Here is a 19404-nt window from a genome sequence, read left to right on the forward strand (position 1 = left end):
TTCATCCTTCATGGGGTAAAGAAGTGTCACCAGATGTGTCTGCTGCTGCTTATGCTCTTCCCTACACACGAGGATGCTCACCAAGCTAAGAGGCTTATCTGTATCGAGCTTAGCGGTCATTCATAGGACAGCTGTCTAAAGTGAGGAAAAAAAAAAACGATAACCGATCCTCAGCACATCCAAAGCCTGATTTGGGGTAACCCAACCTCAGCCTTCCTGTTACCTTATACCAGCTGGAGACTATAGTGAAGAGAGACCGTGAGTATGGCAATAGAGCTCTGATGACTTTTCACATGTCTATTTGATTGAGGCACTAAGGCTATGTGCCCACGATGCAGAAAATTTCCGTTTAATTTCTGCATCTCCTTGCCCGGAAAAAACGCATGCAGAATTTGACACGCGTTTTTCGCGCGTTTTGCACATGCGGAATTGCCTTGCGTTTTCTAATGCATTGTAGAAGGCAATTCCGCATGCGTAAACGCACAAATAATGGACATGCTGCGGATTTTTCCGCACATCAAAAATGCTGTGGAAAATTCCGCAGCATGGACATTGAACTTGCGGAATTTCATTGGGGACCATGGGGGAAGGTTTACCAAGCGTTTATGCTGCGGAATTTTTGCAGCATAAACGCTTGAAAAACGCATCGTGGGCACGGACCCTTAAGCCAAAACTAGGAGTGGATTTAAATGAATAAACAGCACAAGAGAAAGCATCTGCATGCCTGGAATAGGTTCTGTCTACATCTGTCTCATATTGGGGTCCACCAGCTTTCGCCAAGGAGTCTGTCGTTTTCATGGTTTATTTTATTAGTAAAAGAAAAAGACAAAATCTGCTATTTATCTGAAAATAAGAGAACCGTGCAGACTTAGATTTTATTTTTATAATTCTCAGCTACTAAAATTAAATTCTGTACAGAAAGTTACCATCACTATCAAAAAACTCTCTTCCTTTTTGCTCAACCTTCATGTTATTCGGAGTGCCACTGTTGGCCAATTCTTCCAGATCTTTGTCACTTAATACTTCTCTGTCCCATTTCTCGTCCACTGTCCTTTCTTCCTCCTCCTTGTTCACAGTCTGGTCAGGTTCTGCCTTTGTACTTGCGGTCGGACCCTGACTAGACACAGCAGAGAAGACGCCTTGAGACCCCGGTGTTAAGGCAAGAGATTTTGTCAGATGTTCAGTCCTTAAAACCAATTCTGAAGAGTCTGATGGTTTTGGTGGAGGAAGAAGATGGGTGGACTGGCTGATAAGCAATTGTCTTTTATTCCCCTGAAGCGGTAACAATGGCTGCGCTGGGTTTTTGGAAGAAGACTCGAGTTGTAGCTGTTTTTTTGAGGAAACTGGAGGATTTTGTCCAAGAATTCTGAAAACGCCGGCATCTTGTTTCATTCTTCTTGCTTCATTTGGTGTAAATTTTGACTTCAGTACTTTCTTTATGGCATCGGTACTCACATTAAAACCTATAGCCAGTCTTGTCAGTGGCCATTCTTCCGGAAACTCCTGACTCAAATACCTGTAAAAAATAAAGTGACAAAGTGACTTCAAAACCAATGTAAAAATCATTCGGTTTACACAATGTGCCCGGTGCTACATTGTCTTCCATCGTCATGAAAGTGGCATCCAACAAAAGGAAATAAAAGAGCAATTTTGTTTAATTGTGCAAAATCAAAAAGGGGTAGGAGCTAATTAGCCCCATCACACACACACACAACGTCTTGTGTGGATCGGTAGTGGTTTTCCCAATGCAAGTCTATAAGACATCGAGACTCTCAGAGTTCTCGTTCACACCAGCGTAAACATCGTACGAGAGTTATCTGATGTTTTATAGGATAGCACTCAGACCAATGTTATTCATTGAGGCAGTACTGATGCACGATTATTTTCGCCGACAGAAATCGGAAGCCACTCACCCATTCAAATCTATGGGTGCGTGGAAAATACCAGACTGCATTTGAATGATTTCCGAGTAAGTCCAATATCTGCAGACTCACATAATGGAAAAGATGGAGACATTTTGTTCTCAGTCTTCTCCGATTCTCTAATCTGAGGAAATCAGATCACACTATGCTGACACTCTCAGCAGACTGACCGCGTTTGATCAGAATGTCATTTGCATAAACGCCTGATTCTCTCTGATGAGAGAATCTATGGCCGTCTGACAGTAGCCTTTCACTGAGAAAGTGACTTCTGACAGCAAGTGAGAACTGGAGTCACATGGTGCAAAAAAGAAAAGTTTGGACTGTCACTGGGAAGCAGAGAAGACAGCAAGCGGTAATTGGCTCACAAAGAGCATTTTTTATTTTACGCCAAATTCATTATGTGCCATTTTGATGATTTTGGCGAGAAAAAAAGTCAGCGAATACCACAAGACAAAAAAAGAAAGGGACTTTGATAAATTGTAAATGATGAATTGAGCCTCCATCTTCACTACCTACCTAATTTGCTGGATTGCATTCCAGGTTAGACGCCTCTCAGTGGGTTCAGGGGGCTCCATCTCCCTCTTCATTCGTTTCAGCAGGATTGCTTTCTTACGTCTCTTCAGGGCACTGAGAGACACAAAATCAACCAGAAAAACACTGATTCACCAGATTTCTTCCACAGATTCCAGACACAAGTCAATATGGTAGGTGAATGGTACTATCTGGTGCAAGGGGACTTCTGTGGGCGTGAGAGAAGACATGCTTTATGTCCAACACTGCTCCTACAAAGCCAATTTTTCAAGACTTTTTTGTACTGTCAAGATCAATGGCCTGTAGGATAATTGTGGGGCAGATCAGACAGTGTTCACTTTGGCATCATGGATTTCTTTTAAAAATCCATCATGAACATTCATAATTCTTTTCTTCCATCATTGAATTATAAAGGGTCTGTCAAGTTGTTTTTTTTTTTAAACACAATAGTGGAGCACGCTGCATTAGGGTTCATTCAGACATCAGGGTTTTTTTTGCATACGAGTCCTAGTCATGTTTTTCCACATGTCTGTGTATTTTTGTGGACCGGCTGGTCTGCATAAAATCACATAGACAAGTCTGATCTTAATCTAATCATGACATCAAAATTGCCAATGCATGTCTATGGGTCGGTGAAAAAAAATAAATTGGAAAGCACTCAGATGCTGCCCATTTTTACGGACTGTCTGATAGGAGAAGCTTGAGAAACATCATCAGTTTGTTTGTTTTTTTTCATCCAAGAAAACAAAAAGGGAGCTCTGACCAGACCCTGATTGTAAGAGCTGACACACTGACCAAAATCAAATACACTGATGAAGCGAGGACCGTTTTCTGTGTACGAGAAAAATAACTGGTGTGTGAATGAGGGCTATGGCCTCCCTCACATCTGCGTAAAAAAATAAAAAAATCGCTCTGATGTTGATCCAGAAAAGGAGGAATGTCATGCGAGTACAATGTGATTTTTTTCACCTTTTTATACATATGACATCTGTATACAATGCGTTTTCAACAACATCTTTTACATACTGTAACTCTCTATGTAATTTAATGCTAGTTTTCTAACTAATAAAGCAATCTTATATACATAGATATTAAATATATAATAGATATTAGATAGAATATATAGATATCCTGCAGATGTATGTCACAAGCCCTCTACATATAATAAACTTGCACCCTTAAGTGCCTTTCATGTGACACTAAAGGATTTTTAGCCTTATTTAACCTATTAAATATTTTTTAAAAAATGAAGTGGGGTCTCCCGTATTTTTCATAACCAGCCAAGGTGAAGCAGACAGCTGCGGGCTTATATCATCAGGCTGGGAAGGTCCCTGGTTATTGATCATCCCCAGCCTAAAAATACCGGCCTGCAGAAGCCCCAGAATTGGCGCATCACATGAGATGCATCAATTCAAGCGCTTTGCCCAGCTCTTCCCGATTGCCCTGATGCATTGGCAATCGGGGTAATGGTATTTGTAGTTGATGGCAGCTGTGATTTGTCAAAAATTACAGCTGTCATCAACCCCTGGGGTTAGTAATGGAGAGGCGTCTATCAGACGCCCTCATTACTAATCCAGTAATCAAAAATAAAAACACACAGAAAAGAATACTTTATTTGGATAATGACTTCCCCAACACTATCCCTCGTTCACCTACTTATTATCCAACATGCTCCCATGAAGCTACGCCGTGGTCCACATTCCCCGAATCTGTCTGTAGCGACTGTGAATAGCAGTAAAGTGACCGCTATTCATAAGCATCAGGTAGTGACGAGAGCGCTCATCAGAACCGCCGGGTCTCACTGAGCGCAGCAGGAGCCAGCGAAGATGATGAGTGTTGTGAGTGCCAAGGGTCAGTGAACAGCAGGAACTTTACTACTATTCACAGACACTGGAGAAGGATTCAGGGAATATGGACTACGTCGGAGCTTCATGGGAACATGTTGGATAATAAATTGGTGAATGAGGGACTGAACTGTTTTTATTTCTGTCTTATGTTTTTCAGGTATCCTTTTCAGGACTACTTCGGATTTGTTGGATTATGATTTTTTTTCCAATAAATTAGTAAAAGAGGCATAGTGTGGTGGAGTCTTTATTCATATAAAGTGTTTTTTGTTTTTTTTATTATTACTGGGTTAGTAATTGGGGGTGTCTGACAGACAGCTCTCCATTACTAACTCCAGGGGTTTATGGCACCTGTGATTTATGACAAATCACAGCTGTAATCAACTCCCACCTCCACTGTGATGGGACTGGTCAGAATACATTACATGCAGCTGGAGATCCTGGGACACAGTAACATGGAGCTCAGGCAGCTCCCCTGGGACCTGTAATGTTTCACTGTGGAGTCATATTTTCAGGAATATTATACAGACTATCCATAGAGGCAACATATGGAGTCACACCGCCGTACAGTCAGATAGGAAGTCTGTCCTGCGCTATCTAGCGGCGACTATAAGAACTGCGCTCAGCACGGCCGCCTGTCACGCCGCACACTATAGTAGCGACATTGGTGTGACTATGACAGACGCCGGTGCTCAGGCTGCTGGAGTGCACGTGTTACGCTGGCCGCTCACTACCTCTTTAGCTCCTGCTCCGCGTTTTCCTCCACCTCCCCGTCACTTTCCGGTTCCAGCACATCTCCGGGGTACGGATTTCCCGGGTGACGGGACCGCAAACCGCGGCAGCCCAATGGCGAGGGGTGAGAGGCGCACAGGATGCGGAGTCTCCACATTGCTGCCACCAAGGAGGCCGCCATCACGGAACATCGATTACTTTCGTCTGAGTTCGATAGTCGCAGTCTGTGATCCATTGCTCTGCCTGGTCCGGGCAGGCGCAGCCTGTAGAGCACGGAGCGGGGCGGTGTGGGATCAGGGTGGGCTTTTCTGTTATTATAGCGGGCTTGTGTGGTCACAGGAAGCTTTAGGAATAGTGTTCACAATTGTGTCTTACATTACAGCGCATTGGAATTAAATGAGTTGAAAACAGATTATCTCCTATCTACAGAATGGGCGATAACGTGCTGATCGGTGGGGTCTGACCACTGGGACCCCCAATAATGGGCAGAGTGAGGCACTTTTATCTCTAAGATGGAATAGCCGTGCACATGGCTGTCCTGTGCTCCATTAATTGGTTCTGGGGCTGCTGAGTGCTGCGCTCCCCGTCTTCTGGCAGCCCCATGTAGAATACCGATGGTGGTCGGACCAGCCTGCGCCATATTGTAAGGAGAAGAGTAACCATTCTCTGTTCTGCCAATCCGTGCATGTGTCAGCGGTCAGACCCCTCCGGCAGCAGCTATCACCTATCCTGCGGAGAGTGGATGACTTGTTTTCACTGGACACCCACTTTTAAAGGGTGTTTTATGAATTATTTCCACCTCTCAGGAGGGGACATCAGGTGCGGCCTGTAGTCGAGGGCTTCCCCAATCTGGGGTGCAGAAGGACTGCCAACCTCCCCACATGGCAGTATGACTGCTTTACTCAGCCCATGTTCACATGTCAGTTTTTATCTCATTAGCTTTATCCTTTTGGAGCATAGAAACGATAATGAAGCATTAAGTTTGCCTCTGTTCACACGTCCGTATGTCTGCCACGTTCGCCTCTGTTCACACGTCCGTATGTCTGCCACGTTCGCCTCTGTTCACATGTCTATGTCTGCCACGTTCACCTCTGTTCACACGTCCGTATGTCTGCCACGTTCGCCCGTCTGTATGTCTGCCACGTTCGCCTCTGTTCACACGTCCGTATATCTGCCACATTCGCCTGTTCACACGTCCGTATGTCTGCCACGTTCGCCTCTGTTCACACGTCCGTATGTCTGCCACGTTCGCCTCTGTTCACACGTCCGTATGTCTGCCACGTTCGCCTCTGTTCACACGTCCGTATGTCTGCCACGTTCGCCTCTGTTCACACGTCCGTATGTCTGCCACGTTCGCCTCTGTTCACACGTCCGTATGTCTGCCACGTTCGCCTCTGTTCACACGTCCGTATGTCTGCCACGTTCGCCTCTGTTCACACGTCCGTATGCCTGCCACGTTCGCCTCTGTTCACACGTCCGTATGTCTGCCACGTTTGCCTGTTCACACGTCCGTATGTCTGCCACGTTTGCCTCTGTTCACACGTCCGTATGTCTGCCACGTTCGCCTCTGTTCACACGTCCGTATGTCTGCCACGTTTGCCTCTGTTCACACGTCCGTATGTCTGCCACGTTTGCCTCTGTTCACACGTCCGTATGTCTGCCACGTTTGCCTCTGTTCACACGTCCGTATGTCTGCCACGTTTGCCTCTGTTCACACGTCCGTATGTCTGCCACGTTTGCCTCTGTTCACACGTCCGTATGTCTGCCACGTTCGCCTCTGTTCACACGTCCGTATGTCTGCCACGTTTGCCTCTGTTCACACGTCCGTATGTCTGCCACGTTTGCCTCTGTTCACACGTCCGTATGTCTGCCACGTTTGCCTCTGTTCACACGTCCGTATGTCTGCCACGTTCGCCTCTGTTCACACGTCCGTATGTCTGCCACGTTCGCCTCTGTTCACACGTCCGTATGTCTGCCACGTTCGCCTCTGTTCACACGTCCGTATGTCTGCCACGTTCGCCTCTGTTCACACGTCCGTATGTCTTTTTCGTTTCTATGTTCCATTTAGAATAGACAGATTGAGCTGATAAAGGAATCACCATACTGTGCATTTCTGTGTCATACGGGGGCAGAGCGGCCCTGGTCTCTATATCAGTGTTCCCCAACTCCAGTCCTCAAGACCCACCAACAGCCCATGTTTTCAGGATTTCCTTACTATTACACAAGTGACAGCATTATCACCTGTGCAATAGTAAGGAAATCCTGAAAACATGGGCTGTTGGTGGGCCTTGAGGACTGGAGTTGGGCAATCCTCGTCTGTATGATCGGGTGTTTGCTTTCTGTTCACTGTTTATTTTTAGAATGAAAGAATAAATTCTCCTTGCAGGAGTTTCCTTCTGTTCTAAAAATAAACAGATTTGGTACCATGTTAGCCCGTTGAAAAAGGTTATTATATCTCCAAGATTATTTTGCTTCTCTCACTGAGAGCAATAATTTTATTAAAGTAACTAACAAACAGTAAACCAGAACACACGGACTTCATAGAAATCAATGGGGTTCTGCTGCTTCCATTTCACCCAGGAACGCACAGGAGTCTAATTCTATTTTTGTTCCGCCTGTCTATTCTAAAAGGAACTAATGAATAAGCTGTACAGACGTGTGAACAGGGCCTTACAGCACCCAAGCATTGGAATGGGTTTTATTTTTACTATAATGTCATCTGTCATACTCGGCAAGCAACACAACTAAGGCCACGACCCCACTATCAGTATTTCGTCAGTATTCAGTCAGTATTTTTTCTCAGGAGTGGGAGCCAAAACCAGGAGTGGGTGATTAAATGCAGAATTGGTGACTTGTTTCTATTTTACCTTTTCTCTGATTGTTCCTCACCTGGTTTTGGCTCCCACTCCTGAGAAAAAATACTGACCAAATACTGATAGTGGGGCCGTGGCGTAAGGGGGAAAATGGATGGTCATGCCCAAATGTCATAGCTCATATGTGTGATTGTACTGTATAACTATTGCTTTATGTATTGCTGTAGTATATTTAGTATATTTGTATTTTGTAAGACTCTGTAAAGCAGATTTACTAATCCTGTCTTATATTCATAAGGCATAGTCTTAGTTTATGTTCACAATACATTTGGGCTACACATTAGCGGCTCTATCGGGGCTTCTGTGTGGTTCTCTGAAGAGCCCTTACAATAATGAGGCACATGGAGTAAATTTTTGCTATGTCTTAAGGCCCCGTCACACTTCGCGACGCTACAGCGATCCCAACAACGATACAACCTGGCAGGGATCGTTGCTGCGTCGCTATGTGGTCGCTGGTGAGATGTCAAACAGTCAGATCTTCCCAACGACGCAGCAACGATACGGCGACCCGTAGCGACCTGTATAACGATGTCGGCGGTCGTTGGAACCCTGTCACATAGCCGCTACTCTGATGATTCAGACCTCGATGAGGGACGACTTCTCAGTTCTGAGTCGCCAACGAGGTCGTTGGTAAGGTGTCAAACACACCGATGCATGCTACCCAGCGGGGCCTCAACGATCAAAAAATGGTCCAGACCATTTCGACACTACCAGCGATCTCAAAGCAGGGGCCTGGTCGCTGCTACGTGTCAAACGTAGCGAGATCGCTGCTGAGGTTGCTGTTGCGTCACAAAACTTGTGACTCAGCAGCGATCTCGCTTAGTGTGACGGAGGCTTTAGGCTAGGGTCATACCAACGTTTATTTTCTCAGCCAAGATAATTGGGCTCATTATGCTAATTATACTCTGATCAGAGTGTGATTCGATTCCCTCTGATGGGGGAAAAAACGTTTTCTACATTGTGTCAGTCCTTGAAAATCAGATGTCATCAGAGTGCAGTCCAAAGTTTTCCACGCAGTCATTGACTTGCATGGCCGCATGCAATCCGATAATCAGATCTAATTCTGGCGAGCTACACTTTTTTCCTCGGACTGGTTAGCTAGGAGGCTTCATTCAACCGTGATGTGCGACAGAAGCCCCTGTAACCTAGCCAAATGAAATGGGAGACTACATTAACTCTTCCCTGATGAATCCTCAGAGAGAGGAAACGCGTCAGGAGTAATCCTCATTTGCTGATCCTACTGAGATGGGTGTTAAGTGGGCTTGTGAGACGGACCCCCACTCTTTGTTACTTCAGTGGATCATTTTTCAAGCACCTGTGAATACTCTGGAGGTATCTGGGCGAGACCTTTCCTTTTTATACTTTATCCTATCAAATTGTAGTTATTCCATTGAGGTTTGTATCTGGGCTTCGGCAGGCACTGACAGGGCTGTTACACCATTGTTATTTACAACCCAGGTGCCTGGGATACTCAGGGTGGGGTTCTAATCTGTGTATCCTCAAGTGTAAAAAAACCCTTTAAAATTCACAAATTTTATTCTAATATATTAAAATGCACCCCAAAAAAAATAACATACCCGAGGGTCAATAAAGTTAGATCAGACCTCAAATGATTATTTGGATCACTAGGTCAGATAACAATCAGCTAGATCAAAGAAAGTATAACATAGTTATCTGGATATGTACATGCGATTATATAACCAGAAAAAAAAAACACTCATATTCAACAATAAATCACGATATAGAGTGTCTTTTATCACAAGGATATTCAACCGATTGGCAACAATTGCTTCTCAAAATTAGACAGTTCACAAAGACTTGCAAAACCACGTGAATCAGTAAATAAATGATTAGACAAAAATGTATTTTTATTTACTGATTCACGTGGTTTTGCAGGTCTTTGTGAACTGTCTAATCTGGACAAGCAATTGTTGCCGATCTGTTGGATATCCTTGTGATAAAAGACACTTTATATCATGATTTATTGTTGAACATGAGTGTTTTTTTTCTGGCTATATGATCGCATGTACATATCCAGATAACTATGAGATACTTGCTTTGATCTAGCTGATTGTTATCTGACCTAGTGATTCAGATAATCATTTGAGGTCTGATCTAACTTTATTGACACATGGGTATTTATTTTTTTTTTGGGTGTATTTTAATATATTAGAATAAAATTTGTGAATTTTAAAGGGTTTTTTTACACTTGAAGGATACTTATTCCCCTTTTTAACTTATCTGAATTTATACGGTTTTGGTTCTAATCTGTGTGTCTAGATATCTATGTGTGTGACCTGCCAGTGACATTTTTAAACACATTATTAAATATTAAGTTTTCTATCCGATACTCCCCGTTTTTGTGCTATAGCTTCTTAACCTTATACCATCTCTTGGTTGCTTTACTTTGAGCCACTTTTCTTCAGCTTAACTTTGGTGCAAACACTGGAAAATATAATAAATGGGTCTAAGACTACATGTGACAGTTTGCGACACAATACTCCGAAACTTGCGCCATTTTTGGCCACGTTCACACTTTCAATATTTGGTCAGTATTTTTAAGCCAAAACCAGGAGTGGGAGAATCAGAGGAAAAGTATAATAGAAACACGTCACCACTTCTGTATTTATCACCCACTCCTGGTTTTAGCTTACAAATACTGATGTAAAATACTGACTGAATACTGATAGTGTGAATGTGGCCACACAGTACTAAATGTTCCTGCCTGTGTTTTTGTTTCTACCTAGTCTCATAGTTTTGCAATGGCCGATCTGTGCATATGAACAGTCCTATACAAGCACATAGTCCAATGACATCTGTGAAATGAATATTTTGCCAATAATAATAATGCATCCAGCTGTTTACATGTAGATCAGTTTTGATTTATTTAATACTCTTCATTTACAATCTTGGAGTTCCTAAAATATTCACAGTGTCTGAACATTGGCTTTATCCTCCCGGCATTTCCTCGAATATTAGGCAAAGTGCCGATTTTTCATATCTGACATCACAAGTTTGGTGATCACAATGGTGACAGTGCAATTGAAACGATCCATAGACTACTTGCTGTGCAAAAACAATGTGCAGGAAACAAAAATGTTCAATTATGATGGATCAAAGTGGAATTCTGCAGTGAAGACTGAGAAAAATAAGTGGAAGGATGAGGTCACGATTGTTGGTGATGGTTGTCATTTGGCACGTTTTTAAGTCCATTTCCTAGAAGAAGAAAATGTATAAGTATACGACCATTCTAGTTTATTGACCCAGTATACCAGTATTCAGAGAGCGGGAATTGTCCCATCAGACTAGTGGAGAAAATCTGAAAATAGGAAAAGCTACGTGGTTTCCTCAGTAGATACACTAGTGTGAATGTCTACCATTCCTATAGCATAGACAGTTTGTGGTCTGAAATACGTCTTGTGCTTCTGCCAACCGCTGACTAGTGTCCACACTGGAAGTAAAAAAAACAAACCTGCCTATAAATTAATCAAAACTATGCAGGAAATTGGTTGAGCAATAATGATGCCACCTATAGCGATAATAGTATGGATACAGCAAAGAGTATATAAAACTTAAAGGGGTAGTCCGAATGCAAAGTCATTTTAATTCTAAATCCCTATCTATTTGGTGCCTTAATATACACTAATTTCTAATAAACTTGTATTAAAAATTCCCTATCCTTCACTAACCACACTACCTGCTATTCTATTTTTTCCCCTACTTTCTTTCTGATCACGCTTCGTTTGTGTCTTAATGCATGCTGGGATACTGAAAGAAAGCGTCATCAGGGTGCAGAGGCAGATACCCCTTCCCCGAAACAAAGTGTCATCAGTGACGCTTGTTTCAGGGGCTGGGCTAGTCACAGCACAATGACAGTGCACGCTCTGTTGCTAGCTCATTACTGCTGATCTGAGATGACAACAGAGCGCACTGTCATTGTGGATATCACACAGCACGCAGAAACTAGCCCAGCCCCTGAAACAAGCGTCAGTGATGTTGCTTCCTTTCAGGGAGAGGGGTAGGGGCTGAGACAGTGACCTCAGCCTCTGCCCCCTGACGACTGTTCATTTGAGTATCCCAGCATGCACTGGGATTCTCAAACGAAGTGTCATTATGAAGGAAGTAGGAGAAAAAAAATAGAAAAGCAGTAAGATAGTGTAGTTAGACAATGGTAGGGAATTTTTAATTTGAGTATATTAGAAAACAGTTTAGATTATGGCACTAAATAAGTTGGGATTTAGAATGAAAATTACTTTGCCTTTGGACCACGCCTTTAATCTTGAAAAGGAATCCGAGCCTGGCTGCACGACTGCAGCAAGGTACATAGTTCTCTGAAACGCTCCTGCTTTTCAGAGAATATATAGTTAAAAAATCCGGCTAGGGACCAGAGACCAGGCTAGTCCTGTGCCACCTCTGTCTGGCTGGGAGGAGCCGGATAAGGAAGGGAGAGGTGCAGGCTAGTTTCATCTCTGGTCCATTGCCAGATCTTCTAACCATATTTTCTCTGAAAGGCTGGAGAGTTTCAGAGAAAAATATATGTGGCTCCAATCGTGCTGCCATGTACTGATTCGTGCTGCCTGTAGTTTGAGCAGCATGAATCAGGTGACCGGTTCCTTTTAATAAATATCAGTTTAAAAAAAGCACAGAAAAAAGAAAATAATTCTAAAAAAAGGCCCATATATTGACAAACCTGTTGATTGTGCTCTGTGACAGCGCACCTCAGTTACCTTCTTTTCGTATTAATCCCTTATAACACGGGGTATCTCCCCTGATGAGTATGGAATGAAATGTGTCGGAAGTATGGCAGGGACTTTCTAGGATAGCATTAGCTGATAGAAAGCCCTTGTCAGGACTGGAGCCAGCTCGGAGTGATAAAGGTGCAGTAAGCATGTCAGTGCTTACTAGGGACAATTTACTAGGGACAATTTGAGCACCATTCCCAGCTCCATGTATATTTCAGAAAATTACACTTCATATCTGAAAGTCTCCTTGGGCTGTAAGGACGTTCCTGGTGCTGATGTAGCACATTGTGATAGCATCTATAGCAGTATATGTCAAATATATAATGTGTAGAGGAAAAGGGAGAATATTGATATATTACCAATTTATACATTGTCTTGAATGATCTGGGCGCTGAGCAAGAGTCGCTGAGCAGGATGAAATGGCTAATAGTCCATCAGTAGAAGAGGTTCCCACCACAGCAGGCAGAGTGCAACCTGAAGCTGTAGAAGAACCTTTACCATTAGGAGGCAAGTTACTCAGGGAACCCGCATAAGCTCCAGTAAAGCGATTTGGCTTTTTATTAGATGAATTTTCTGTGGGGGGAAAAAAACAGTAATTTCCTCAAAGCAAATAAGGGCAAAAATACATTACTTAGTTCAGAATAAGCACAGAGTTTAGCCTGCAAAATGACAGTGGATGTGGGCGATTGTAGTCCTATAGCCCCAGGGCCGGCAAGGCTATATATTCCGTATTTTATTTATTTATTAATCTATATATATTTAATGGAAATCTGTCAGCAGGTTTTTTCTATGTAATCTGAGGGTTTCAGCGATGTGTCACTTATTAGGCTGTGTGCTGTTTCAATACAATCATTGCTTTATCAGCAGGAGATTATCACTGATAGACTAGCTCCCCACATGTCTCCTGGTCCAACCCTGCCCCCATCACTGATTAGCAGCTTACTGTCAATATACAATGTGCACAGAAAGCTTCTAATTGGGGTGTAGGAAGAGTTAGCTTTTGAGCACTACAAATCTACAGCAGAGATAACTCTGTATCACAACTGCTGCACCCAATAAACTAAGTGATACATTGCTGGAATCAGGGTCTCTTTCCCTACATCATACTGCTCTCAGATGAGGTAGCCAACACCTGGTGACCGATTTTTTTCATTTTTGGATCTCTTCAAATGGAGTTGTCCTATTAGAACAACTGTAAATACAGTGGGTACGGAAAGTATTCAGACCCCTTTAAATTTTTCACTCTTTGCTTCATTGCAGCCATTTGGTAAATTCTAAAAAGTTATTTTTTTTTCTCATTAAAGTACACTGTGCACCCCATCTCTACTGAAAAAAACAGAAATGTAGAAATTTTTGCAAATTTATTAAAAAAGAAAAACTGAAATATCACATGGTCATAAGTATTCAGACCCTTTGCTCAGTATTGAGTAGAAGCACCCTTTTGAGCTAGTACAGCCATGAGTCTTCTTGGGAATGATGCAACAAGTTTTTCACACCTGGATTTGGGGATCCTCTGCCATTATTCCTTGCAGATCCTCTCTAGTTTTGTCAGGTTGGATGGTGAACGTCGGCGGACAGCCATTTTCAGGTGTCTCCATTTTCAGGTCTCCCCAGGTTTAGGTCAGGGCTCTGGCTGGGTCAGTCAAGAATCGTCACAGAGTTGTTCTCTCCTTTGTTATTTTAGCTGTGTGCTTAGGGTCATTGTCTTGTTGGAAGGTGAACCTTCGGCCAATTCTCAAGACATCAGCCAAGTAGTTAAAGCTTGGGCGGAAATGGGTCTTCCAAATGGACAATGACCTGAAGCATACTGCCAAAATGGTAACAAAGTGGCTTAAGGCGACCTACAAACCTGGATCTATTACACCAGTTTTGTCAGGAGGAATGGGCCCAAATTCCAACCAACTATTGTGAGAAGCTTGTGGAAGGATATCCCAAACATTTGACCCAAGTCATTCAGTTTAAGGGCAATGGTACCAAATACTAATGAAATGTATGTAAACTTTTGACTTTGCAGTAAGTAATAAAAATGTCTTAAAACATTCTCTCTCTCTCGTTATTCTGGCATTTGGCAAATATTAAAAATTATGGTAATCCTAATTGACGTAAAAGGCGAAAGGTTTATTCTGATTATATGTCAGATTTTGAGAAAAACATTCATATGTGTCTTTTTATATAGTGTATGTAAACTTCTGGTTTCAACTGTAAGTCATAGAAAGTTGAATAAACGATACCTTGATATCTACCAATGCAATGTTTTCCCACATCTTTTCTTACATGAAAATGAGCTGTTAAGATCTATGGCTGGGACGCAGATCTGCATGAAAATCTGCCTCTTAAGCTTATTTTAAATAAAAGGGAGCATTACCTGTGTGAACCAAGTAATGAAAGACACTTTGCTCCTATGATCACATACAGCTCTGTAGTGAGATCAGAGCAAGCACAGTACAGCAGAGCTCACAAAGTACAGCAGAAGTGAACTTTGTCTCATTACAAACATTTGCAGCAGCTCTGGTCCTCACAAAGTGCTGTCAGCTCTGCTGCAGGGCTGTGCCTGATTATAACTAACACAGTATAGCAGAGTTGAGCCTTGTCTCATTACAAATATAAACACATTTGCAGTTGTCTGCTCACAATGCTGTCATCATCGCTGTACTGGCTGCCTGTAAGATGGAAGCTGAAACACTTTGAGAGAACTGCAGCTGTACATTTATTTGTAATGAGACAAAGTTTTACTTTTGCTGTACAGAATTATGCTATGTTACTTCTAATCTCACTATAGAAGTGTGTGTCAGCAGCATGAGGGTCAAGCATCAGTCATTACATGTCTCACACTGGTAATGCTACCTTATATTTAAAATAATCTCTGGAGGCAGATTCTCAGAGAGCATCTTAACAGCTCATTTACACATAGAAAAAATTAGATTTCTCTGGGATAAGACATCGGATCGGGTCAATGTATCATTTTATTCAGCTTCCTATGTCCTACATGCCCATATATACAACTTAGAAGACATGATCCTACTGACAGATTCCCTTTAAAGGGAAACTGTCATGTGTTATCTACTATGCAAACTGCCCCCATTCTGTTGTTAGTGATGCAATGTGCATCACTAACACGCTTTTTTCACTACAATTGTTGCTAATATCATGAGTCTATAACCTTTTATACACGTATATCATACCTGCTTGTTTAGTCATAGGGGTGTGATCCTCGCATTCAGTCAGGGCTGGCGCTGCCCACGCATTTGAATTTTGCTGCCGACTAGCGCTGATGTAAGTATGGGGCACTTGCATAGTATGACATGGCCAGCCGCTTGCGCAGTGAGGCTGTGTAGTTCCCAGCTTCACTGTGCATGCGCTGTGATGAGCGGCTCCCCGTGCATGCGCAGTGAAGTTCCCAGCTTCACTGTGTGCGTCCGGAGCCACTCGTCACAGCGCATGAACAGTGAAGCTGGGAACTACACAGCCTCACTGCGCATGCGTGGGGAGCCGCAGCTCATAGCGCAGTGAAGCTGGGAACTACACAGCCTCACTGCGCATGCGTGGGGAGCTGCGGCTGGCCATGTCATACTGCGCAAGGGCCCCATACTTCAGCGCTAGCCGGGAGCAAAATTCAAATGCGTGGGCAGCGCCAGCCCTGACTGAATGCGAGGATCACACCCCTATGACTAAACGAGCAGGTATGATATAAGTGTATAAAATGTTATAGACTCATGATATTAGCACCAATTTTAGTTAAAAAAGCGTGTTAGTGATGCACGTTGCAACACTAACAATGGAATGGGGGCAGCTTACATAGTCGATAAGACATGACAGGTTCCCTTTAAGAAATAAGCAGTATACACCAATTTACCTTGTTAGTTAGGGAGGTATTCCAAATAATTTTTCATGTGATATAACAATTTTCAATAAAATTTATAATAGTGGAGTGCAAATATGTTTTTGCCACCAGTACTTTTAAAAACCATGGCATGTAAAGCAAACAAACCTAATTTGCATTCCAGTACCATTAAATTTAAAGTAATTACCTATGTGGGTTTTCTCACAATGACATTTCTGTTTCCCTGCTCCGTTAGGACGCAGTACCAGACAAGGTTGTCCATGCATTAAATGATCTATCACCAGCATGTATACAATTTCTCGCCTACTTAGTGAGAAGCCATGGGCCATTTAGGTACTATATGGTGCACTTACTCTGCTCCACCTTGGCTTTGGCACTTGACAGTCTTATTTGGGTTCCGCTTTTCATTTGCTTATTAAGAGAACCGTTGCCATTGACAGTAGTTATAGCTCGTATACTTTGGGCTCCATTCCAGGTTAAGGTTTTATGATGTGTGTATCTTCTGGCTCCATAATGTGTAGGTGGAGGTGCTCCAAAAGCACCCAGCAGGCTGGAAAAGCCTACTGAATAGCCCAGGGGAAACGGGTTGGCTGCAGCACCTGTCTGTACCACTGTGTCCATGGTTGTGTTTCCCGGGTAGGACACAGGAACATGCGTCATGCTTCCACCTGTGTCCTGGCACATCGCTAGTGCTTGATGAAACCGAGTCTGAAACAAAATCATGTAAGCAAAATGAAAAATCCTCTCCACTTTTCAGCTACAATTTTCAGCTACAATTATCAGGACTGTAAGTTATTTCAGAATTAATATACTAAAATATGAATCTTTAATTATATTTTTCCATTAGACGGAGTAGAGAAGCAGGGTCGGCGTTAGGAGGTAAACTGCGTAATTGCCTGGGGCTCCCATTCCTTTAGGGCCCCCCAACATTTACAGCAGAAACTGCATTGATAATAGTAATGCTATAGAGGACTGGTAAGTCCTCTATAGTGTGTGTATGTGTGTATATATGTGTTTTGTGTATTCATGAGTGTATGTGCTGTGTGAATTCATGTGTGTATGTATGTGCTTTGTTTATGCATGTCTATATGTGCTCTGTGTATATGCTCATACATACATGTCTATATGTATGTGCTATGTGTATACATATACGTCTGTATATATGTGCTCTGTATACATGTGTCAGTATGTATGCGCTGTTTATACATGTCTTTATGTATGTGCTCTGTGTATACATATGTGTATGTGCTCTGTGTATACATACATGTCTATATGTATGTGCTCTGTATACATCTTTGTGTGCATATATATGCTCTGCGTATACCTTTGTGCATGTATTCTGTGTATGTGTGTTTATGTACTGTGTATACATGTGTGTATGTGCTCTATGTATACAAGGTGGCTACTTTGAAGAACCTAGAATATAAGACATATTTTCAGTTGTTTCACACTTTTTTGTTAAGTATATAATTCCACATGTGTTAATTCATAGTTTTGATGCCTTCAGTGTGAATGTAAAATTTTCATAGTCATGAAAATACAGAAAAATCTTTAAATGAGAAGGTGTGTCCAAACTTTTGGTCTGTACTGTATATGCTCTGAGTGTATATATATGTGTATGTATACATTAGTGTATATGTATGTCCTATGTGTATATATATATATATACATGTGTGAATGTGCTATGTGTATGTGCTTTGTGTGTGTATGCGCTCTGTGTATAGGTGTGTGTATGTGTATACAGTGCTGCCCAAAAGTATTGGCACCCCTGCAATTCTGTCAGATAATACTCAGTTTCTTCCTGAAAATGATTGCAATAACAAATTCTTTGGTATTATTCTCTTCATTTAATTTGTCTTCAATGAAAAAAACACAAAAAGAATTTTCCTAAAGCCAAATTGGATATAATTCCACACCAAACCTAAAAAAGGGGGTGGACAAAAGTATTGGCACCCTTTGAAAAATCATGTGATGCTTCTCTAATTCGTGTAATTAACAGCACCTGTAACTTACCTGTGGCACCTAACAGGTGTTGGCAATAACTAAATCACACTTGCAGCCAGTTAACATGGGTTAAAGTTGACTCAACCTCTGTCCTGTGTCCTTGTGTGTACCACATTGAGCATGGAGAAAAGAAAGAAGATCAAAGAACTGTCTGAGGACTTGAGAAACAAAATTGCGAGGAAGCATGATCAATCTCAAGGCTACAAGTCCATCTCCAAAGACCTGAATGTTCCTGTGTCTTCCGTGCGCAGTGTCATCAAGAAGTTTAAAGCCCATGGCACTGTGGCTAACCTCCCTAGATGTGGACAGAAAAGAAAAATTGACGAGAGATTTCAACGCAAGATTGTGTGGATGGTGGATAAAGAACCTCGACTAACATCCAAACAAGTTCAAGCTGCCCTGCAGTCCGAGGGTACAACAGTGTCAACCTGTACTATCCGTCGACGTCTCAATGAAAAGGGACTGTATGGTAGGATACCCAGGAAGACCCCACTTCTTACCCCGAGACATAAAAAAGCCAGGCTGGAGTTTGCCAAAACTTACCTGAGAAAGCCTAAAACGTTTTGGAAGAATGTTCTCTGGTCAGATGAGACAAAAGTAGATCTTTTTGGGAAAAAGCATCAACATAGAGTGTACAGAAAAAAAAAAGAGGCATTCAAAGAAAAGAACACGGTCCCTACAGTCAAACATGGCGGAGGTTCCCTGATGTTTTGGGGTTGCTTTGCTGCCTCTGGCACTGGACTGCTTGACCGTGTGCATGGCATTATGAAGTCTAAAGACTACCAACAAATTTTGCAGCATAATGTAGGGCCCAGTGTGAGAAAGCTGGGTCTCCCTCAGAGGTCATGGGTCTTCCAGCAGGACAATTACCCAAAACACACTTCCAAAAGCACTATAAAATGGTTTTAGAGAAAG

General features: G+C 42.5%; 2 protein-coding genes across 4 annotated transcripts in view; both read right to left on the reverse strand.

Moving 5' to 3' along the window:
• Positions 1–838: 838 nt before the first annotated feature.
• Positions 839–5272, reverse strand: NGRN (neugrin, neurite outgrowth associated). The gene is made up of 3 exons (XM_073650853.1): positions 5032–5272; positions 2439–2549; positions 839–1516 (listed from the first exon to the last, which is right to left on the reverse strand). The coding sequence occupies exons 1-3, from the start codon at positions 5262–5264 to the stop codon at positions 904–906; spliced, it is 957 nt and encodes a 318-aa protein (XP_073506954.1). The 5' UTR covers positions 5265–5272; the 3' UTR covers positions 839–903.
• A 5511-nt stretch (positions 5273–10783) lies between these two features.
• Positions 10784–19404, reverse strand: part of TTLL13 (tubulin tyrosine ligase like 13) — a 91266-nt gene continuing 82645 nt past the window's right edge. For all 3 annotated transcript variants that reach the window (XM_073653210.1, XM_073653209.1, XM_073653208.1), the window contains exons 14-16: positions 16839–17193; positions 13004–13217; positions 10784–11118 (exon numbers count right to left, since the gene is read on the reverse strand). In XM_073653210.1, the coding sequence (XP_073509311.1) occupies positions 11106–11118; positions 13004–13217; positions 16839–17193 (582 nt within the window). In that variant the 3' untranslated portion in view covers positions 10784–11105. The remainder of the gene's footprint in view (positions 11119–13003; positions 13218–16838; positions 17194–19404) is intronic.

Source organism: Phyllobates terribilis, unplaced genomic scaffold, assembly GCF_046119375.1.
Source record: "Phyllobates terribilis strain yellow unplaced genomic scaffold, ASM4611937v1 Scaffold_11__3_contigs__length_659146591, whole genome shotgun sequence".
Classification (NCBI taxonomy): Eukaryota; Metazoa; Chordata; class Amphibia; order Anura; family Dendrobatidae; genus Phyllobates; species Phyllobates terribilis.